The sequence below is a fragment of the Melitaea cinxia genome, chromosome 10 (genome assembly GCF_905220565.1).
Source record: "Melitaea cinxia chromosome 10, ilMelCinx1.1, whole genome shotgun sequence".
NCBI lineage: Eukaryota > Metazoa > Arthropoda > Insecta > Lepidoptera > Nymphalidae > Melitaea > Melitaea cinxia.
In genome coordinates this window covers 16,519,489-16,544,362 of record NC_059403.1, presented here as the reverse complement: position 1 = coordinate 16,544,362, position 24,874 = coordinate 16,519,489, and the positions used below count along the sequence as shown (strand labels likewise).

Sequence of the window (24,874 nt, the reverse complement as noted above, 5' to 3'; positions counted from 1 at the left end):
ACACGAGATAAATAATTGCGAAATAATGAAATCATTAAGTTATGAATAATACAATTCCGTGAATAATTAATGATAACAAAATAATTATATTTATATAGAGTGTTGTTGTTAGCGCAATTTTGTAATATAAATATTTATATTATGATGAACAATTTTGTTTCGTATCACGTTTCGGACTTAGCTTTTATTTTATTTCTTTTGTTAACTGTCTTACAAAAATGGAGGAAGTTCTCAATTCGACTATACGGTGTTCGATCCTAACTGCGTTTCTACAAATAATCAAAAAAAAATCTTAGCCCATTTTTAAATTTGTGTTTGTTAAGTAGGCGAGCTACTTTGACAGACTCATTCCACATAAATTTCGTGGGGAGTTGACTGTATTTTTTTTATCTACAGATATCTCTAATACTGCGTATTTAATTGACTGTTTTAAAAACTATGTCGTATTAACTATCAATTTAATTAAAGTCGGTTTTATTTTGTTTGCAAGCAAATAGAATAATTTCTATTTTAATAAATTAAAAAAAACCTCATGTAGATATTCAAATATAACTTCATGGTGTTTACTATAATCAACGTGATCTTATAAAGCACAATGACCTTATGATCTACACAGCTAATTATATACACAAAACGGGCTGAAGTTTGAGGACACTCTTGCGTAATTAAAGTCAAAGAACCAATTTTATTTACTGATCGTCTAGAGCACGATTGTTTCAATTTATATATATTTTTCAAATTCAAAATCAGATCAAAATATAAAAAGACGTGTAACGTCTACCGTAAGAAGGGAACAAGAACAATTATTTTAGTTTCTAAAAGGGATTAAAACCATTGTTTTACATCTTTAAATTAAATAAAACAACAGATTAAATAAATACTGTAACGATTGAATACGCGTGGCGTACATGCAAGTACAACAACCTCTTTTCTACTAATACCTACCTATTATAAATTAGCTGAACCAGCTTTATTTGTACCTGTTAGGGCGTAAATAAAACCGCAGGTTTTAATTACTATAATATTTGCTTTTAATCTTTATTACATATAGACGATCTTATCGCGGCTAGTGACTTTAAGTGACAACTCTAATATTATTTTAAAAACACATAACAATTACTCTGTCAATAAACAACATATAAAACCTAGCTCACGGAACTTCGTACATCTTAACAGTACCACCTCATTTATTAATTTTTTTCAGGTACTTACATATCAATTTCATTTTAATTTTCTTTTATACAAACCTTTTTCATCAATAAAGAATACAAAAAAAAATCTAATATTGTGATACATTTTTATACATATTAGGTTATATACATTGATTATGATACAAGGGCATTATAGTACATACATTAATATTTGTAAATCCAAAATAATATAGGCTATATCAATTTTTTTTAACATAATCTAAATTCGTGCGGGTAAAACCAAAAAGCGCAACTAGTTAAAATTATTAGGTACTTCAATCTCACGCTCGTGTACATAGTGTTTATAATTTTTAACATTTCTATTGTTAACAAAATTACCGATTAAAATTAAAACAGCTTCAATTATATATTAATTCTCATAAAATATAAATGTTCACGTTTAATTAAGTATTAATTTGTAATTTCCGCATTTAATTTGACACAAATTAATGTGTCAAAACGAAATGCTCAGTACTTAACGTCAGACAATAAACCATTTTGACAACACGTCGTGATATTCCGTTCGATGATTTATTTGAGAGAGAGATGAGAGAATTTCTCTCCATCCTTGCTCTAAATAAAGCATTATTTAAAGATACGTCAAATAATTTTTTTTTGACAAAAAAGTTTTGAATCTCACGGAAATTGTCTTTCTTCCTGACGAGAATATTACTAAAATAAATCGCATTTCGTGCTCAATATTCGCACCTTGACTATCTGGACTTATATTTGATTGTTTTAATGTAATCATATTGTAAACTGTTTTTGGTTGAGTATACGTATAGTTGAGATATTATTTTGTTTGTCATTCTGTATATTATTGTAATACCGTTTGTTTCCAAAATAAAAGAAAATTATTGTTTATTATTTTTAGTTGTATTTGTACCACTTTGGAGTTTACTCCTTAATAATCGAGTTTTGTATAAGGCCCCGGTATGAATAAAATATGAGAGGTAAAATCTACTGGACGAATGACCTCGTTACTTTTTTCGTATCGAAGACGTTTTCTAATAACATAGTTTATTTACCATTTGATATGGTATTAATCTTTTTCTTAAGACTAGTGAGCCGTTTTTGTGCTTATTTAGACACTTGATCTGAAGGAGTAAACTCCAGTCGTGCGTCGGTACTGACAAACACTTTTTTTTTGTAATTATGAAATTATTGTGACATTAAATTTCTAGTTATTTGTGTTTGTTCTATGAATTGTAAGAAGAATTATTCAATGGCTCATTTGTTACCTAAAATAAAGATTTATTTTATTTTATTTTATTATATATTGCATAAGGTTAGGTTTCGAACGTGAGTTGTAAGATAAATCGTTCAAGATCACTTACAATAGTAGGTACTTACGACTTCCAAAGTCACTTCATCTATTATTCAAGTCTGTTATTATGGTACTTTCCTTGTTAAATATATCGATATGGTTATTGAGCGCTCAGCGACAGAATAGGGATCACTTTACACATCGTGCCAAGCAAGGCATTACCCTAGGGACAAAAGGGCCAAGGGTAGGGGCGACGTTATGCGAGGGGCAGCACAAGCCGAATATGAGGAACGGCGCAAGTCGAGGATACCTACTAGAGATATGAAAAAATAATCGAAGATATTGATAATAGGTCTATGTAGGACGGGGCGAGGTGGCGAATGCTAACGCGACCCCATCTCGCCCCACCCAGGCGGAAGACTGCTCATACGTGGTGGTTTTTAGTCAGTAGGAGTCTGACATAACCCTCTGGCGCCCCCGCGGTATCCATGATGGATATTCCCCACGTAAAAAAAAAGGATATAACCTAAAAAAATATAATTTTATTCAAATATTATTTTCCGAAACGTCACATCCCTAATACATACGTTGCTTTCTCACTTCATGTATGGGGCGGCAAATTAAATTGGCCAGAAGCGCTAAATCTTACAATACGCCACTGGTGCCCTCTGCAACTAGACGAAATACTCGTAATTGTGTTTGGTCGCATACAAAAAAAGAGACTTCAATTCACCTCGACACATATTAGTCAAAAAAATAATCAATTAAATAGACATGTTTAACTCAATAAGTACACGTCATATCGCGATCAAATTTAAATGCGCCCACACGAATAGAACTAGTTTTCAATTTAGAAAAGAATTATCAAAATCGCTACATACACCCGTAAAAACTTATGAGGTATGTAGGTATGTAAACTTATGAGGATTGAGGACAGACAAAAAATACAATCGAAATGAGAACCTCCCCCTTTTTGAGTCGGTTAAATAAAGTTTTGTTCTGTATAAAAATTAAGAAAATAAAAGTAAAAAGTATTTTGTAATTATTAAATAATTTATCCAAAGCCATAAAATGTTAAAGTTGAATAACATAAATTTTTCTTATCATTTGTATATTAATTAGCGCAATGTCACTATAAGCGATAACGTCGGGTAAATACGGCAACAGGTTTATCCCTATATTTATAATTATTTAACTACGCAGGTATTTTTTTTTTTTTTTTTATCAGTGTTTACGAGAATGCGTTCAAAGCCATTGGTCATAAACGAATCGATTTTTTTTTTCTGAAGTAAAACTTCTTTAAGCACGCTTGACTTGAGTAAGCTGGTGTATGCGTGACGAGAGCTTTACGAAGTATGATCCGAGGCAAACGGAAGATGAGAGGGAGATATAGGCTAGTGAAGATAGAAAGAGAGCGAGTTACGTTTCGTAAATTTTACTTCAGTCGTATGGTCTAAAGCACACTTTTTTTTTAAATATAGAAACACATATGACAACACCCACAAGAAAGATCTTGCTATCCATTTTTTAACCGATTTCAAAAAAAGGGATTAGGTTCCTTATTTCAATTCTATTTTTTTATGTATGTTACCTCAGAACTTTTAACCAGTTAACCGGTTTTTGTTGTTTTTTGTTGGACCGATTTCGATGTTTTTTTTTAATCAAAAGGTGGTGCGTGTCATAGTTCCGTTAAAATTTAATTGAGATCTAACAAGTACTTTTCGAGCTATACCTAATAATGCGTATTTACTTGATTATTTTTTCGTCGACCGTTATATTCTACCGTATGACATTTCACTGGGTATACCGATTTTGATGATTCTTAATTTTAACACAATCTCCTTTCTTTGAAGTCAGTTAAAAAAAGATTAACTGGAGACACGTTTCGTGTTATTTAAAGAAGCTATTTTTGTTATTTTGCCAAATGTCTCGTTACATCATTAGGTTCATTGTAGCTTAAGTCTATTCTAGACGTGACCTTAAAAGCCTATCATTACGCGACAATCGAAATATCCATTTACACGTTTTAATGTATAACCAAGCTACTTATGTAATTGGATAAGTTTTTCCGTTTCTTCCTTTTTCTTTTGTTACTAAGTCGGCAAACAAGCGTACGGCTCACTTGATGGTAAGCGATTACCGTTGCTTATACACGCCTTCAACACTACAAACATCGCTACTGGGTTGCCGACCCTATACACATTTCAGCCCCATTAACTCTGGTCACCTTACTTACCAACAGGAACACAATACTGCTTGAATGCAGTATTATTTAGCTGTGATCTTCTGTAAGGTCGAGGTTCTACCCCAGTCGGGCTGCTCCATTTTTTGAGCAGGAAATTTCCTGCTGCGTCCTCGTGAGTATACCGTGAACTTATGAATGAATTAATATACAATTGTAGTCGCGATCTAAGAGCCCTATTATACGATCCTAAATAGAAATTTACGTACTAAATAACATTTTCTAATGAATATTTATCTTTGTTCTCGGCAATTCCCTTAAATTTGTTATACGCGTCTTTTATAAGGCGAAATCAATCTTCCGAGACACCTTTGACGTATGACGAGATATGTACGTTTGAGTATGTCATGTAATAGGCGTCTCACCTCGTCAAAAACTTCGTCATATCAAAATGATATCAAACGAGATATTTCTTGAAGCAATTTTATACTCGATCGTTTTTCACGTCTTCGTTTGTGAAGTAATTAGATTTCATCTCCGGTTCATTTCGGAATATTCTAGAAACAACTTGGAGTTAATAATCAATTAGTTGCCTGATTCACTAGACGTTTCCTTTGGTTTTACTTGTAAAATTTGTCACTTTGAAATGACACGTGTGGTTATCAAACGTTAATAGAGATCGTAAGATTATCGCGCTTAAAAAAAAAACAAAATCTAATTTAATTTAATTAAAATATTGGTTTATGGTTACACCGGTTGCTAAAAAACCTATCCAAAAAGTAAAGTTCATGATATAATTTTTGAAGCAAAACTTCTTTACGTACGCTTGACTTGGGGAGTTAGCTCACTACTTCCTACGTGACGACAGAAATTGAGAGGAAGGCATATGTTAGTGAAGATAGAGAGTTACGTTTCGTAAGTTTTACTTCAGCCGTGTGGTCTAATCTTCTAAAGTACACTCGTTTTTTTTTTTTCTTTTCTATTAATAACAAATTAGAGGAGATAAAATATCTCTGTTGGCAATTTTTAATAACAAATTTCACATTATACATCGGATATCTCTGTTGGCAAGCTGTGAATCAAAAGCCATATAACTATGGCTTTTGATTCAACTGGTAAAAAAGGCCTTTGACTAATATTATTTTTCTCAACAGAATGGTATGGGAATTGGTATAACATTTTTAAATATGTAATTCTTAACTACTTTTTAATTAAAACTTACAAAATTTATACCTTTATTACTTTAATATTAGATAGATACTTAAAAAAAAATTACTTCTCTAAAAAGGGGATAATAAATAAAACAAAACCTGAAAGGAGATAAAATAAGTTTATTTATTTCTTAGAATTTGTCAATAATAAATCGGGTACACGCAGACGTACGAGACGTGCATTATACACAACAAAATTATTTTATTCGCTTACTCCTAACGGGTGTTATTGTACACAACAACGCTTCATTACAATCGGGTTATTTATCTAACCCGTTAGGAATCTATTAGCATTTTAAATGCTCTTTTATTATATCCATACATCATTCACAGTATTGCTGACTACATGACTACAATTTAAGTATTGAGAGAAATGATAAATTTCGACATAAGTAGTTGTTTTTTTGTTATTGTTTCGAGGCATCACAATAACAATTTTTTTTTTTTACATTTACTTAAAATAACACATGTAATTTTATTGCGGATAAGAAAATGTAAAATATATTGAAAGAAATCTGCAGTAACGTATTGTTTTGTAAAAAATATATATATTTATTATTAATCGTTATCAAACGCGCTAGTTTAGGGCGGGTTGTTTAACACTCAAATTTTAAATTTATAAAATAACATCAAATGTTTGTATTATTTTTCCTGTTATAACTAAAATAATCAAAACGAAATAAGAATTTGTTAATATATGATAAACATTCTCGACTAGATACGTTATTCAAATAGTTTTTAAACGAAATAAAATTCAAAATAGATATTAAACAAAAATTCAAAATATAATATTTTACTTTTTTCTCAAAAACTGAATCTCGCGCCTTTTTTGGTGCTTTTATTATGCAAAGTAAATTTTCTTCGACTTTTTTCTATAATATTGTAAATAGTTTTTATCCGACTCCAATAAAAGGAGGAGGTTGTCAATTCCATTGTAAATATATATTAGGTATTACCTCAGAACTTTTAACTGGGTGGGTCCATTTCGATGACTTTTTTTAATCGAAAGGTAGTGTCATGTTGACACATTTAAATTTAATTGAGATATAGATAGTACTTTTCGAGGTATATTTAATAATGCGTATTTACTTGGTTATTTTATCGTCGACCTACGTCGTAATATACCGCATAACTTTTCACTGGGTCTACCGATATTTGATTGAGGTCTGATAATTTATTTTTGAGTAATCTTTGATAACGCATACTTTTTTATTTTAATTCAGTTGCTTTTTCGTTTGCGAGCAAACACGATTATTTTGTTATGTTTTAACTTATAATTTTATTACTGGGGGTACAGATTTTGATAATTATTTTACATTTGAAAGCTACTACTTGTCGTATTTATGTCGGTTTCATTTAAATTAAATCGAATACTGATGATTACTTTTTGTATTTTCTCTAATAATAAGTTAATTGTTGGTATAAATTGAAGTCGATTTTTTTTTCGCTTCTTACCAAACAATTATAAGGTATGAAATGTGCGCGAAAGGATGTTACTGGCTTAAAAAAACACTAACTGACACAAAAAACAGTGATAGAAATATAAATACATTCATCTGACGAACTTTAAAATACGATTTTATTCGACGCTATACTAATATTACTACTAAGCTAATAAAACAAGACTCATAAAAATCCTTTAATTTACATTCTCGTTCCTACAGCTCACCCTGTTATTAAAACTATTGCACACGTTTACTTCAAATGAATGTTTGTAAGGAATTCGTTAAATACTAAATTCTAACTAAAATTTGTATTGTACTTACTAATGTCGACGCGAATTTCACTTGTTAAAATGAAACAATTTTTTCGAATTTTATCGCGGTTGATTAGATGTTTTACATTCCTGAAATTTCGGATACTTGACAACAATCATGGTCGCGGGAGGACCGAGTCACTGTAGGACTCAGTCGGTGGTCATCCCGGATAATATTACGTGTATACACCTAACGCGTGAGTCTCGCGTTCTTCACCTTAACTAAGGTCAAAATATTTGTTACATCTAAAGATGTATTAAATTATTTAATGTATAATTAGGTAGCAATCGGGTAAAATTTAACGTCGATTGTATTTTCAACCGACGCATGTAAAACAACCCGCCGCTAAAACGACGTTATTTTTTTTTTAAATTTGAAAAGGTCTTCGAATAAAATCTTCACTTAAATACGACTTTTATTATTAGAAAGCAATTGATACACCATTTTAGTTACATAGTCATGTAGTTAAGCTAAGTTTTACGTACATACATTAATATTACCACTAAACTCGCTCCGTTTGTCTTTAAAACATTAAAATTAGAGGAAATTTAAAAAAAAAGTCACTGGACTTATTTGGATCAAAGTTCGACGTACACAATAATACTCAAAAATTAACTCAAACATACAATTCTTAACAGCGGATTGACCTACATCATTATCGGCCCAGCCGTGTAAGACACTAAAGGGCAAAACGCAACTAGCACACAAAACATATATATATATATATATATTTTGATATATATAAATTTGAAATGTTTCTAAATATGTCCGACTCGCCGGCTAAGCCGATACCGAGTGAACTATCGATCTTTGTATATATTCGAATAACGGGAGCGCTACATATAACATCATACTAAAGCCTCGCATATTTTACATTTTAAATACTAAATATTAAATACATATACTAAATTAATATTCTTCACGTACGTAAAGTTTCCTATCGATTACGATGGAGCCTTTGTGACTTTGAAATATGAAGACCAATCAATTTTATTTTATAACATAACTCGGGATTTAACTCTCAAACTAGTCTACAGTAGTCTATTACTTGATTGGTTTGATGGCTTTCAGTTGTGCCAGTACAATACGATAGATTCCGCCAATGTCACGCTGCATTACTTTAGAACTTAATTTTAATATCGACAAAAGAACGACAACAATAAATACGAAATTCCATTGAAACAAACAAAAAAAGGCTGAAAGTTCAAACTACCCTCATTAAGGTATAAAACGATTTATTATTTATTTATTTAACTTTATTACGCAATTATATACAAGTTGCGCGAAAGGCGAACTTAAAGCCATACAGCCTTATCCAGTAGACCTCGACATGCAAGACTAACTAAAAAAAATAACAAAAATCGTAGTCACAAAGGCACCATCGTACATTACTATGAGTTTGTAATCGCTAAAATAAACATTATTTTACATATTTTTTTTCATTACCACATTATTTAAATCTATACATATTTAATACACCGACAACTTGTTAAATTTTAACAGAAATACTCGAGTTAGATTATTTTTTTTAACACGAGATTTTAACGCTGTACGTAAGTGTTAAAGTGTTGCTATTTGAAAAAAAATATAAAATACAATTTAAAAAAATATTTTTGTCAGTTGGGTAGTCCATAAAATACGTTCTTAAATAACGACGGATAAGTGTTGGGTGCAAATGTTGGCAAATCCTTCAGGGAGCCAAAGTAAAGAAGAAGAAGACGGATAAGTGATGGGTATAAATGCTTAGCATCATGAGATATGACGGGGGCGGGGGGAGAGGAAGTGTGAGATTCGCACTTCATTTTATATAAATCTAAATCTAAACCTAATTTTATTTTCGAATTATTATTTTTTTAACATCAATAGACCGTCAATCTCAAGTACCTAAAAGCATTATGTATCTTAAAATAAAAAATATTTTAAATCATTAATCTGTATGCTATTTCCAGTCACAAAATCAATGGGGGGGGTGTTAGCTTTTGTGAAGCAACACGTGTCAGGCGGGGGCTGAAAGTGTGACTTAGCGTGACAAATGTGGAGGTCAACACTATCAAATCCCGTGTCACGTATTTTACGGACGGCTCCCTGTTTAGATACAATAGATAAAAATTAAAGATTTTTTCCTCTTATCGATTTTTTTTACATAATATATAAGATAGGCTTAAGTAAACGAAACCTCATTTATGACAATTTCTAAGCTGCAATTTAATGTACAAATCCGGTCAGTAAGAACAGTAGTTTAGGCACATAATAATTACACAACAGAAGTAAAACAGCTGTTGTCAAATATATTTGACAGTTTTTTTTTTTCGTAAGAATACAAAAATGGTACATAGCGTATGTGGTCCAGTTTACCTGACTTTATTTGACTATATATAGACATTGAACTTGACCCACGTTAAACTATATAACAACTCTGTAGTATTCATAAAGATTACCCGAATTCGATGAATCTACTTTAAATTAATAAAATAAGTCTTGCATATGTTTTAAACATATCAAAATAATTTCAGTATTATATATGTCTTCGTATGGAATTTCGTTTTATAAACACAGCGCGCTATTTTGCAACTTTTAAAAGTACATTTTTGCCAGGATATTAAGAGTTCTATCATGCGATGTACTGTACTACTGGCCTCTTTAAAAAAAAAACAAAAAACCCAAAAAAAATAAAACACCCAAATTTTCGAATAGCAACACTTTTTCACATTATTATTTCTAAAAGTAGTAATACGTGTAAATACAAAGTTACATAGAAAAATCTTATTATCTTCCTGTTCCATTATTGAAAAATAATTTTAGTGCTTCTCCATTGCGTACCGGCGTCCTTTGGTTTTTCACGTGAAAAACTAAAGCATCGGAATTTAACATCAAATAAAAATATATTCAAATTTGATCGTTACTCTCATTAAAATAAGACTTAGAATCGAACTTAAAATCTATCCGTAGTAATTAACACAGACCGAAAAAAAAGAACAATCATAACATACAAAAGATTTCTTTAGCGCATTTTCGCGCCTTAATTACGTGACATTGACATCTATCACGTCCGATAGCAAATGCCAAACAATTAGCTATTTTTTTTTATCGTACAACAGATACAAAATTGTAAATTGATCTACACGGATTCAGCTAAATATTAAGTAGAACTTTATTTAGTGCGTTCAATATACAATTTACGATAGCCTAAGAATTTTCGCTACCTATTTAAAGAATCTTATAAAGTGCGCAATCAAATACGTATGGATTTCTTTTAAAACTAAAATTGTACGTCCTCCACTAGGCTCAAGGACACAATATATAAATCAACACGTTCCAAAGTGATCGCCAACTGAACATTACAATAAAGTCTCCGTCATTAACTATGTTTATTAAAAATATCAATTATTTCATAGAATTGTACTTCATGAAATTCGTAATTTCACTTATAATCAATTTTTATTTTAAAGATTTACGCACTGGATAGAAACATTTTTGTTGTGAATCTATAAGTTACACTTTTAATTTAAAAAAACAAATTAAACGTGAGCGTCAGAGATGGCAACACTATGTAACCCAATCGTTTGTTCTAATAGCAATATAAGGTTATTACTTTCAGTAGACAATTACTACGTCTGATCCCGATGCTACTTCGTTGACATAAATTAATTGAAAAAATAAGTCAAAAGGGCACTTGCATTGTTAAAAAAGTGTTTCTTATCATAATCGTGCTTTTTCAACCATGCTTTAGTGATTACATTAACTTTATAATCATTGAACATTCATATAACAGATTAATTCACTAAATATCGTAGTTTCATAAACTGTATTTAGAGGGATTTTAAAGTGTTACGCGACGCAATTTGGGACGAGGATAGGTTATGAAAAACTTTACCGTGAGCTACAATACAGATAGGATCTTCGCGTTACGTAACACTTGAATAACCCCTTTCCGTAACATTTATGTATATTCAATTAATAAATGTGTTACATATTATGTCTAAATACGGTGCATACTTGCCGAATCACTAACCAATAAATTAAAATGTATGATTGCACTTTGAAGAAGGAAACAAATAGAGTACACTGAGCCTCAAATGCATCGAATTATTTATGTAAACTTATCCTAAATCCGGCTCGCCTCCGATCATTTGAAGCTAAATGTACGTCACAGCTCATGGGATGTACGTAAAAGGGGGAAAAAAACACAAACTCCATACAAAGTCAAAACATCAAGTCCACTTAACCTAGATAATTAAACGAAAAAATAACGCAATATGCCTTACTTAAGCGTTAAAACTTAAAACCATTTGAAACGATACTTTGCACTTAACACTGTAGGGTTCAAAAATTAAAACGTTCACCGCACCTCTTGCAGTCATTTTATTGCTATGTCACTGTCCCGCGCGTCTCGACCAATCGGATGTTAGAATTCGTATGACGTACAACGCATCGTACAACGTTCATTTCGAACCGTCCGTGTTTTAACGGTTTCTGTGTGACGTGCTCAGCGCGTGATCTGATTAGTCCTATTTTAGCGGGTTTTTGTGTGACGTGATCAGCGAGAGCTCTGATTGGTCGGACCGTTTCGACCGAAGTACTCACGTGGTCGCGGCGGGGCGTCAATATGAACGCCGGTCCTCTAAATCCGATACCTGCGAAGAAAATATGTTGGTAATTGTCTATCGTCTACACTTAATGCTAGCGGACCTGGTAGACGTCCTGCTCGAAATAGCCAATTGTGTTTTCAAACCCTTTTTTTTTTTATTTTTTTTTTTTAATACAAATAGGTCGGCAAACAAGCGTACGGCTCACCTGATGGTAAGCGATTACCGTAGCTTATAGACGCCTGCAACACACGCAAAATAGGCGCACTAAGTCGTCGAGTTGCGGAGAATAGCCCGTTGAAAATCAATCAATCAATCAAAAGACGCCTGCAACACCAGAAACCAAACAACCGCGTTGCCAACCCTACCCCGACCCTCCCCAGGTGCCCTGGCCTTCATGCTGACCACAGTAATTTAATGCTACTTGAGAGCAATCTTATTCAGCTGTGTTCTTCTATTAGGTTTACGTAATTCCCCAGTCGGGCTGCTCCATATTTTGAGCAGGAAATTTCCTGCTGTGCCCTACCTCAGTTAAACTATATGTTTGCAGTCTATTTACCGATGACGGCTACAGACTATATAAAAAAATAAATAAATAGTGTACATACATGATGGTGCTTAGTCCGCTTGTGAGGCGGGTCATCAGGCGCCTCTTCGATCACCAGCTCACCACCGAGAGACGAGCATCCCTCTTCACCGCTGTAGTTACTGAAAAACATTTCGACTACTATTGAACTAAACTAGATTGGAACCGCCTGTAGATAGGGCGTCAAGATTCGTAGCCTGACAGACTAGCCAGTTTGACCGAATACATGCCAGGTCAACAGGTATATTTTATTACTATGAGTAACGATCGCTATCAGGTGTACACCCAGACCACGACAAACATCTATATGGCCAAAAAAACATACAAAAGTTTGACATGTGCAGGGATCGAACCCGCAACCGTCAGCGCAACAGCCACAGACCAGTGCTATGACCATTACGCTAACGCGTCGTCGTTTGGTTTACAAAAGGTGAACACTGTAAATTATTAAGAATTTTGTGTTTTAATGTTAATACGACATACAACATACGACAACAATTATCCTCGAACGTGCGATCTGCGCTTCAGGAGACAGAGGTCGGAGTTACTGGTCAAAATTAAAAAGACTAACAAAAGTCGGACAACATTTAATTTGGCCGGGCACGCATCTAAAAACCTAACTATGTCCGGTAAAATTGTAAACTAACATTGGTTAAAAATTATTCTGCCGTGCTTAGATAAAAAAAAAAATTACATTAAAAGTAATGTTTTTTTTTTTAAAGGAATAAATGTTACTATAATATTATAAAAAGGTTTTAATGATATATTTTACAATTTTAATTAATGAAATGTAATTGCGTCAAAATTTTACAAATGTTGTAAAAAAAACCTGCCCAGCGTGGTGACTATGGGCAACACACATGAATTCGCACCATTTTTGGTGCGAACTTGTGGAGGCCTGCCTTGGGAGCAGTGGACTGTGATAGGCTGAAGTGAATGTGAATGATAAAAAAACGGTTACTGCCTTTTACCTATACGCGGCAGCATAGTAACTATGATAACAGTTGTGGTAGCGGCATGGTATGTAGTAGGCATAGCGTGTTACTTTCCTATTTTTCGAACTGTAACTGATTTTAAACTAAGACAAACAATAAATTTGAAAACGCGTTAGCGCTTCGGAGACAGCCCTGCCTTACGGCTTTTTCTATCCCCGAACATGACATATATTTTTATTGGCCATACGGATGTTTGCCATGGTCTGGGCGTTTGTGTTTGTGTATCGTGTGTTTCCGGACTCCGGACTCCTCCGGTGAGTTAGTCCTAGTTCTTGTCATAATTGGCCATTATGTGTGAGACGTTTTATTTATTGAAGTAAAACTTGTTATATTATTTGTATTTTTTTTTGTACACCTACACACTATACTTTCTTGCACATACCAAGGTAGGCTGGTAGAAAATGCATTAGCGATAAGCCCGCCTTTCGTACACACTTATATTAGTGTATTTATTGTTAAATAAATAATTTAAATAAGTAAATAATATAAATAACAAAAATGCGTAAAGAAGACGCACGCTTGACTTGACTTGAGAGCGTTACGAAAAGTGTAATTGGGCGAGGCAAACGGAAGTTAAGATATAAGTTAGATGGAGGTAAAGAAGTTTTACTTCAGTCGTGTGGTCTAAAGGGTACTAGTTTTTTTTTTTAGATATCGCGATTTTAAGTGTCGTAAACCGATGTCAATTCCTTGAACGTTGGTAAATGGTAGATAGTTACGCGTAGTAAGGCTCGTGTTGGTGTAGCAGCAGGTTGGCAGCTTGAACCTCTTCCTCCGGGATGGTGACCAACCCTCCGCCTGCCGAGCCAACCACGTATTTCTCTGAAACACAAACATATACGTTTATAACAAACGCTTCATTTTATGGGGCTTTACGCTGTCATTTTAAATCTCATGATATTGTAATTTTTTTTTAATATAATCAACCGTGACTATAGTGTCGGCATCGTCGCCGAAATATGAGAAACTTGAAAAAGGCAGTCACGCTAAGTTCCATTAAATTAAAAATGTACACATACATCATTTGGATGTTCGTTCGTTCGTTCGTTCGGAGTACGATTTAAAGGAAACTAACAGATCTAAGATACTGAATTTAGTTTTTTTTAATGTGGTATTAAGATGGATTTTGATAATATGTGTGATAAACAAGCGTATGGTCCACCAGTTAGCCCTGATTCTCCCCAAGAGTTGAGGCTGCCTTACTCACGCTAAGAAAGTTGCGTTCTGATTGCCTAGTGCGAGTTTTGTTTAATCCGTCTCGCAATAACGGGCGTAAACTTTAACTTCATTTTGTATGGGAAATTCGGGATTTCAACCTAGTTCTCGCGTTTACCACTAGATGACTCTGTATCGATTGTATCGTATACTACTTCTTTATCGTCTAGGCTGCACTGTTTCAATTCCCATACAAAATAATTTTCACGTATCACGGGTTTCATGTTTCTGTGAATAAAACTCGCACTAGGCACTCTGTATGCTTTTACAGGATTCGAATGCTTGAAGGGTTTTGATAGTCCAGTTGATTTTAAATTTGTCATGATTCATCGATTTGCGTAGATACGTCGAGTGAAGATTAAACGAGTGCGTTTAATGTTGTCACAGTTCTTGCTTCATTGAAGATGGTCGAATGAAGTCTGGGTATTCTTCGAGGATTTGCAGAAACTAGCTGATCGTCGATGCTTCTTACAGTTGCTTAGGTGTAATACATTACTTAACATTACAGAAGATCACACCCAAAAATATATTTTTCTAAACTTGTGTTCTTGGGGTGACTTAGGCAGTGAGAGCTCCTGGATAAGGTTGAGGGGAGCGTCGGCAAGGCGCTTTCGACTCTAAGTGTTACAGACATCTACGGGCTACGGTAGCCGCTTGCTATCAGGGGGTCCGTGCGCTTGTTTGCGACGATTCTTGTATAATAAAAAAATAATAAATAGTACGTACCTTCCCGCTCACCACCGGCCCCGTTGGTGACAACGGTAATCTGATGGCCCGCCATCACCAGCCCACTACCTCCCGCGCTGTACGACACACCCGCACCTACACACAAAAATATTTATTTGATTTTAACTTTATTATACACAAAGAAAGGATAAATTATCGAAACCGTTATTACTAAATAAGTATACAACCTGCATACTACTTGAACCTAATCGTACTTCACTAGAACACGATCACGGTTTAGCCTGTATCATCCCAAAGCTGGGCATAGGCTCTTTCTCCATGTAGGAGAAGGATTAAAGCTTAATCCACCACGCTGTTCCACCGCAGGTTGATGGAGTTTACATACAAAATACAAAAAACAAAGTGGATTGTACACAATTATATAATGTTAAAGAATCTCACCGGGTGATCCAGGAGCACTTTGGCTAACTCCGCTCCGCTGAGAGAACAGATACTGAGCTGACTGACTGTGGTTGCCATTATTATTAGCAGTATTGTTGTTCAGTCGTTGCTGACCCGATTGTTGCTGCAATACAATTCATATTTTTAATAATCTTGAATCATATTGATAGGCATAGTAGGTAGGCACTATTATTTGGGTACTTTTCATTAACATTTATCATTTAGTAACTAATGTTTAAAATGTATGTTTTCAATATATATATTTTTTTAAATTAATTTTACATTTATTTTATTTGATATTACTTGTTGATCATTGTCCTCTCCTGTAAATAGGTCAGGTGTCGGCTCGCGAGACAACTCTTCAGGAGTCACTAGACCTGATACACCAACTTGAGACGGAGAAGTCGGAGCACTTCTGTAAAAAAGATCATATGTTTTATATTTTGGATTTTATATTCAAACAGATTAATTGCTCTGTATTTGTATTGTCATTGATTGTCTCTAGTTAGTTTTTCCGAACGCCATCTTTAAGGTCTATGTAGAGCAGTAGGGCCCGCTATGCAGAGGTGTAGTGTGCTGTGTGGCTACAGCACCAAAGAATATAGCCACTCCCTCTCTTCCCGTGGGTGTCGTAAGAGGCGACTAAGGAATAACAAGGTTCCACTACCACCTTGGAACTTATGAAGCCGACCGATGGCGGGATAACCATCTAACCGCTGGCTTTGAAACACACAGGCCGAAGACGGGCAGCAGCGTCTTCGGTGCGACAAAGCCAGCCCTGCGGTCACCAACCCGCCTGCCCAGCGTGGTGACTATGGGCAACACACATGAGTTCACGCATTTTTGGCGCGAACTTGTGGAGGCCTATGTCCAGCAGTGGACTGCAATAGGCTGGAATGATGAGAGCAGTAGGGACCGTACAGTACCTGGAGGACAGTCCGAAGGGCGCGCGGAACTGCACGCCGCGCGGGCGGCGCGGGCGGAAGGCGAGCTCGATGAGCTTGCCCTCGCTCTGCGGGTCGATGTAGGGCAGTAGGGACCGTACAGTACCTGGAGGACAGTCCGAAGGGCGCGCGGAACTGCACGCCGCGCGGGCGGCGCGGGCGGAAGGCGAGCTCGATGAGCTTGCCCTCGCTCTGCGGGTCGATGTAGGGCAGTAGGGACCGTACAGTACCTGGAGGACAGTCCGAAGGGCGCGCGGAACTGCACGCCGCGCGGGCGGCGCGGGCGGAAGGCGAGCTCGATGAGCTTGCCCTCGCTCTGCGGGTCGATGTAGGGCAGTAGGGACCGTACAGTACCTGGAGGACAGTCCGAAGGGCGCGCGGAACTGCACGCCGCGCGGGCGGCGCGGGCGGAAGGCGAGCTCGATGAGCTTGCCCTCGCTCTGCGGGTCGATGTAGGGCAGTAGGGACCGTACAGTACCTGGAGGACAGTCCGAAGGGCGCGCGGAACTGCACGCCGCGCGGGCGGCGCGGGCGGAAGGCGAGCTCGATGAGCTTGCCCTCGCTCTGCGGGTCGATGTAGGGCAGTAGGGACCGTACAGTACCTGGAGGACAGTCCGAAGGGCGCGCGGAACTGCACGCCGCGCGGGCGGCGCGGGCGGAAGGCGAGCTCGATGAGCTTGCCCTCGCTCTGCGGGTCGATGTAGGGCAGTAGGGACCGTACAGTACCTGGAGGACAGTCCGAAGGGCGCGCGGAACTGCACGCCGCGCGGGCGGCGCGGGCGGAAGGCGAGCTCGATGAGCTTGCCCTCGCTCTGCGGGTCGATGTAGGGCAGTAGGGACCGTACAGTACCTGGAGGACAGTCCGAAGGGCGCGCGGAACTGCACGCCGCGCGGGCGGCGCGGGCGGAAGGCGAGCTCGATGAGCTTGCCCTCGCTCTGCGGGTCGATGTAGGGCAGTAGGGACCGTACAGTACCTGGAGGACAGTCCGAAGGGCGCGCGGAACTGCACGCCGCGCGGGCGGCGCGGGCGGAAGGCGAGCTCGATGAGCTTGCCCTCGCTCTGCGGGTCGATGTAGGGCAGTAGGGACCGTACAGTACCTGGAGGACAGTCCGAAGGGCGCGCGGAACTGCACGCCGCGCGGGCGGCGCGGGCGGAAGGCGAGCTCGATGAGCTTGCCCTCGCTCTGCGGGTCGATGTAGGGCAGTAGGGACCGTACAGTACCTGGAGGACAGTCCGAAGGGCGCGCGGAACTGCACGCCGCGCGGGCGGCGCGGGCGGAAGGCGAGCTCGATGAGCTTGCCCTCGCTCTGCGGGTCGATGTAGGGCAGTAGGGACCGTACAGTACCTGGAGGACAGTCCGAAGGGCGCGCGGAACTGCACGCCGCGCGGGCGGCGCGGGCGGAAGGCGAGCTCGATGAGCTTGCCCTCGCTCTGCGGGTCGATGTAGGGCAGTAGGGACCGTACAGTACCTGGAGGACAGTCCGAAGGGCGCGCGGAACTGCACGCCGCGCGGGCGGCGCGGGCGGAAGGCGAGCTCGATGAGCTTGCCCTCGCTCTGCGGGTCGATGTAGGGCAGTAGGGACCGTACAGTACCTGGAGGACAGTCCGAAGGGCGCGCGGAACTGCACGCCGCGCGGGCGGCGCGGGCGGAAGGCGAGCTCGATGAGCTTGCCCTCGCTCTGCGGGTCGATGTAGGGCAGTAGGGACCGTACAGTACCTGGAGGACAGTCCGAAGGGCGCGCGGAACTGCACGCCGCGCGGGCGGCGCGGGCGGAAGGCGAGCTCGATGAGCTTGCCCTCGCTCTGCGGGTCGATGTAGGGCAGTAGGGACCGTACAGTACCTGGAGGACAGTCCGAAGGGCGCGCGGAACTGCACGCCGCGCGGGCGGCGCGGGCGGAAGGCGAGCTCGATGAGCTTGCCCTCGCTCTGCGGGTCGATGTAGGGCAGTAGGGACCGTACAGTACCTGGAGGACAGTCCGAAGGGCGCGCGGAACTGCACGCCGCGCGGGCGGCGCGGGCGGAAGGCGAGCTCGATGAGCTTGCCCTCGCTCTGCGGGTCGATGTAGGGCAGTAGGGACCGTACAGTACCTGGAGGACAGTCCGAAGGGCGCGCGGAACTGCACGCCGCGCGGGCGGCGCGGGCGGAAGGCGAGCTCGATGAGCTTGCCCTCGCTCTGCGGGTCGATGCGCCAGAAGCTGCCCTTGCCGGGCTCCTCTTGGCTACGGGGTACTTTGATGAAGTACCTGGAAGACAACGAGACACTTGATTTACTCAATATGTCATGACACATTTGAAATTATACGGTTTATTTATAGAACTTTGTGGTTTTATGAAACCTTTGTGGTTTGGTGGAACAAAAGTTTAACTTTAAAAATGAGCAAAGGCGATCATATCACTAATAGGAATCTCTTACAGATGTTACATTATATAACAATGTTAGAATTTAAGATATTTTACTATCTTACTTGTGCATTAAGAAAACGTTTTTTCCAAAACTGGAAAGTGGGGGGATAATCGAAAATCTCCAATAAAATAATTTGGTTTTTGCTTTAAATTTTATTTAATTTAAATAAATTAACTATAGACTACTTGAACAGTCTATTATTTCCCGTCAATCTCTATTATATTCAGCGTTAATTTCAGGTAAGGGGTAAGTAAGTAAGGTAAGGTAAATGCAAATCTCACTAAAACTCACCAGAGAGGGGGGAGGTCTAAACTGATCAACAAAATAGCTCATAAAGAACAAAAACATAGAAGATTGATAAGTACAATGATCTTTTACCACTGTACTTATCAATCAGGTAGATAAAATACGAGTTAATGGTAATTAGTTCCAACTAGTACTCACCGGTTAAGAGAGAGATTGTGACGTATTGAGTTTTGCCAACCCTTGTCTGCTGTCCTGTAGTAGGGGTAGTGTTTAGTTATGTAGCTGTATATGCCACTCAGCGTGAGCTGCTTGTCAGGAGCTGAGGCGACCGCTTGGACGATCAGTTGAGCATAACTGTGAAAATGACATAGATTATTATTGATAAAAAATTAATATCAAATCGATGGCTCCTAAATATACTGAGTCAACTGACAACTTTTGACTATTTCATTTTTTTAAGATATTAATAACATTTACTTCATTTCCTATTTACCTATGTAATAAAAAAATAGAGTTATTAGAAGTAGAGTTGACTCAGTATACTTAGGAGCCATCGAAATATTAATCGCTTAGGACGTCGATCTCAGGTAGACTATGAAATAACACGCTCAGACAAAAACGCTGATAAAACAATATCATTAATGTTTACCGAATTCTAAAATATGCTTTTTTATATTTGTACGAAAATAACTTTGAAAAAGGCAAAATGGAATAAACATTGAAAATTTTCTGCACCGTTAGCAATTTGCTATAATAAATTGTAACCATATTACTTAGAGCTCTTTATTTATCGCTCCGCTTACGTTCAAATTCGCATTTTTGAATTCAAGTTGGTACAAGAAAAAAAAACGTGTGTGCTTTAGACCACGCGACGGAAGTAAAACTTCTTTAGTTACCCCTAAAGTAATATACGAAACTTAACTCTCTCTTTCTCTCTCATCTCCCTCTCAACTGCCGTTCGCCTCACCCGATCACACTTTTCGTAACGCTTTCGTCACGCATTCACCACCTTACACCCCAAGTCAAGCGTACGTAAAGAAGTATTACTTCAAAAAAACAATTTAGGAGCATAAGGATGATTTACATTTACCGCAGACAGCACTATCACTTGCTAGGTTATCGCATTTAAATTGCAATATTAAAGCAATAATTGGAAAAAATTACTCGATCGCTCAGCTAGCAAGAGTTACGTAATACTACTCTCTCTTCCTTATTTTTAACAAAATTCTGTACTTTCGCCTTTGCTTCAAACAAAACGAACTAAATAATTATAATAAATATGTTGCATTTTCTATTTAAATATATAATTATAATATAAGTATGCACTTGAATTAGTTAAGGGATGTATATAATTATATTTACCTAACAAAGCACTTCCTCTCTACCTAAATATATAGTGCCCCTGCGGGATCCATAATTACTTTTATATTTTATAAGTACAACGTAAATTAGGGTTGAGAAATAAATTAACAATAAATAACTTCAATTTACTCATACATAAGAGTTAGTTGCATAACAACATTGGTATAAATTGTTGTATTTCACAATTTGTTTTTTTTTTTTTATATAGGGTTTGCGAATACAAATAGAAACAATCAACACAATTGCGCCTACGTATTATTTGAAACTGACGTATAACGCTGTTTTAGGGCTTAACCTTAGCGTCTTGGGTGTAGCCAGAACTCTACAAATTAAAAAAAAATGTGAAACATTCTTGGATTTTTTGATTTTGAAATATACTCGTAGGACTAATATTTACCTGTATGGCGGTTTAGCATCGTCTCGGCCTTCACGATGCTCACGAGCGTCTCGCGAGTCGCGGGAGCTAAAGGTTGACTCAGAAGCAGAAGAACTCTGAAATAAACGTATAATACACATGAATACTAGCTGTGTACCGCAGCTTTGTCCGGCTTACTGCGTAAGTCCCGACTTTGTAGGTATGTCGTTTGTGGGGTAAGTCGCAAGCATTATTTAATTATTATTTTTTTTCACAAATTGGTCAGCAAACCAGCGTATTACCTGTAGACACCTGCAACTCCAGAAGCATCGCAAGCGCGTTGCCGATCCCACCCCTGACTCTCCAGGAGCTCCGGTCACCTTACTCACCACAGGAACACAATACTGCTTTTATAATAAAACTTAGTTTTTTTTAAACACTAACTACGGATTTTCTGGTCTATTCTTCTCTGCAGAATCTACAGTCCAAAATCGGTGGTAACTAACGTTTATTCAAGAGTGCTTTTGAAGCCTACTAATTGAATAGAGGAAAATTTGATTTCTATGATTTCGATCCACAAATTTGCTTAGCTTTAACTTTCCACTATACCCTCCGGCCGCGACCATAGCGTCTGTATAGTCGAAACATCGGAAGTTAAAAAATGACAACCGCGGTAAATCGATCGTAGAATCAAGACTTCATAGCGACCGTAAAACTTTAAAAACACCCTTTTTTAATATTATTATGAAAGATATCATCCACAAGCTCATAATTACTAGAGATGCCACGAATATTCGGCAATTATTCGGTATTCGGCTATTCGGCCTCTTTTTTCGCTATTCGGTATTCGGCCGAATATGGCTAACCATTTGGCCGAATACCGAATAGCAATTTTTTTATTTCCTACTAACTGTTTTTCCGCGACTTCGCGTAAATTATAGCCCATGTCCTTTCTAAGGCTTTAGAGTATCAGTGTAGCAAATGTCATTTAAATCGGTTCAGCAGTTTGGGCGTGAAATCGTGATAAACAGATTTACTTCCTTATTTATGATAAAATACAGTAAGGATTACCAAATAAATTATGAAAAAACTCAAAATATTACTCACAAAGATATTTATTTCACCAAAAAAGAACTAACAAATTAATATTTAAAATCTACCAGTGGTAAGAAACAAACACAACAAACAAACTGCCAGTTTATTGTCTTCACTATAAATTTCATGATAGTTCCAAATAGGCGATTTCTTATTAAATTGATTCATTTTGCATTTTCTCGAACAAACTGTGATATTTTTTATGGTAATCAATCACATTAAATGTTATATTTTAGTATACAGTACGTACGATGCACCAACGATCAACAAATAAAGCAGGTTGTGACACGACCTAATCACAAATGAAATTATGAAACTAAACCGCCCGCGCCTACCAAACGTATTAGGACTTTAGCGATGTAAGTATAAACTCGTACGGTGACGAGTTGTGTCTTGTCGCCCGCGAAAAGTACTAAGTGTGCCCGAATATTCGGCTGCCGAATGTTCGGCGCTTCGGCCAAGAGCCTCGCCGAACATTCGGTATTCGGTATTCGGCCAAATTACTATTCGTGGCATCTCTAATAATTACCCTTTAAATTCTCAATCATGATTAAGACGTACAGCTTATGATTCCAGTTAAGTCTTTCAAACTGAGATGGGGCACAGCTGGAAATCTACTACTCAAAATCTGGAGCAAGTTGACTGGGGAAGTAGCTTGGCCTCACGCTAAGTAATACTGCTTTCAAACAAGGTTGTCTTCCTGTGGTGAGTCGTGAGTAAGGTGATCAGAGATTTCACGGGGGTGGGGGGTAGGAGTCTATAAGCTACGATAATTGCTTACCATCAGGTCATAAGCCGGAAGCTTGTTTGCCGACCTAGAAGTGTAAAAAAATTCTTACCGAGGTCCCATTTGATGTTGGCCGTTGATTCTCAGCTAAGGCGGCATAATGCGCTACAAGACCTAAATCGGGATGCCTTCGCCCTGAGGAACCAGCTCCACGGGGAGATGTCGGACAACTGTTCGTGGCGCTTATTGTGCCTGGAAATTGTAGACACATGATGAGACATATTTCTTCTAGAAATTTCGTCAGCATACCATATTTACATATACGATTCATTAGGAACAAAAAAAAAAAACAGTAAAACCGGGGAAGTACTTGTCATCTTTTATGGCTACCTTTGTGCGGGTTACTATTATATATACTCGTACCTTAAAAATTCTTCTGGGATACGCTGATTACTCACAAATAACTTTACACGGTGTAATTTAACTCTGTGTGGTTACGGCAGTAAAGAATAGAATATAGCCACCCCCTCTCTTCCCGTGGGTGTCGTAAGAGGCGACTAAGGGAATAACACAGTTCCACTTCCACCTTGGAACTTAAAAAGCCAACCGATGGCGGGATAACCATCCAACTGCTGGCTTTGAAATACACAGGCCGAAGACAGGCAGAAGCGCCTTCGGTGCGACAAAGCCAGCCCTGCGGTCACCGACCCGCCTGCCCAGCGTGGTGACTATAGGCAAAACACATGAGTTCGCGCCATTTTTGGCCAGTTTTGGCGCGAACTCATGTGTTTTGTACATATGTTGTGTTTTATACATTTCTTGCAGTTATCTGGGTAGTTCGTTAACATATTCAGGTATTAAATAGTCGTCAGTTCTCTTTCCATACTTATTGTTAGTTTTTGGTAAGTAGTATTTAAGGTATGCATCAAGTTGATGTAAGTCTATATAGGTCTTAGTTTTTCAATTAACAACACTGTATTATTAATTTGGGTTAGAAAAAAAATTTAACTTTATCATATATATTCATAACATTACAATACGAAAGAGCTGATACAATTGTTTTTAATAATGTTAACTGTAAATTGTAAATATTTTCCAAGTTTGATCTGCAGGATCTGCCGTAAATACTAACACCATAATCGATAACCGAGTCAGCCAAGGCCACGCAAAGGAGCCGCAGTGTCTGGTATGGTAATTTGACATTTGGCTTTGAGTATACTTAGTTTGCTTTATTAAGCAAAAAATAATTAATAATATTATTATTACTTATCCAATTGAATATTACTTTTGTCTACATAGAAATAATTAATAATCTGTCTTATCTCTGAAATAAATTCAAGAAACATTATTTATTTATATAAAAAAAATTTTGATTATTTTTTTAAAGTTATTTTTACTGTAAAATCACTTGACCCCTTTTTCCCTTCAAATGTTAACTATAAGTACCTAATGTCAAAACTCACCAGTGGGAGACGGTGCAGGACTGCGGCCGTCGTTGTCCGATGGTATGGATATGCGGAGCGGAGGTAACGGGGGACCAGAGCTGCCCGATCCTCCGCCGCTCTCCTCGACCAGAGACTGGAACTCCAGGCGAATATTCGTTGACGGAAAACGTAATGTG

At 37.8% G+C, this 24,874-nt stretch overlaps 1 protein-coding gene across 1 annotated transcript; it reads right to left on the bottom strand.

Annotated features, from left to right (window-relative positions):
- Window positions 1-11,929: 11,929 nt before the first annotated feature.
- LOC123657485 lies at window positions 11,930-20,268 on the bottom strand. Its single transcript, XM_045593028.1, has 9 exons — window positions 20,258-20,268; window positions 19,913-20,068; window positions 17,044-19,278; window positions 16,421-16,532; window positions 16,118-16,241; window positions 15,716-15,811; window positions 14,494-14,596; window positions 12,802-12,901; window positions 11,930-12,241 (listed from the first exon to the last, which is right to left on the bottom strand). The coding sequence occupies exons 1-9, from the start codon at window positions 20,266-20,268 to the stop codon at window positions 12,209-12,211; spliced, it is 2,970 nt and encodes a 989-aa protein (XP_045448984.1). The 3' UTR covers window positions 11,930-12,208.
- Window positions 20,269-24,874: the final 4,606 nt, after the last annotated feature.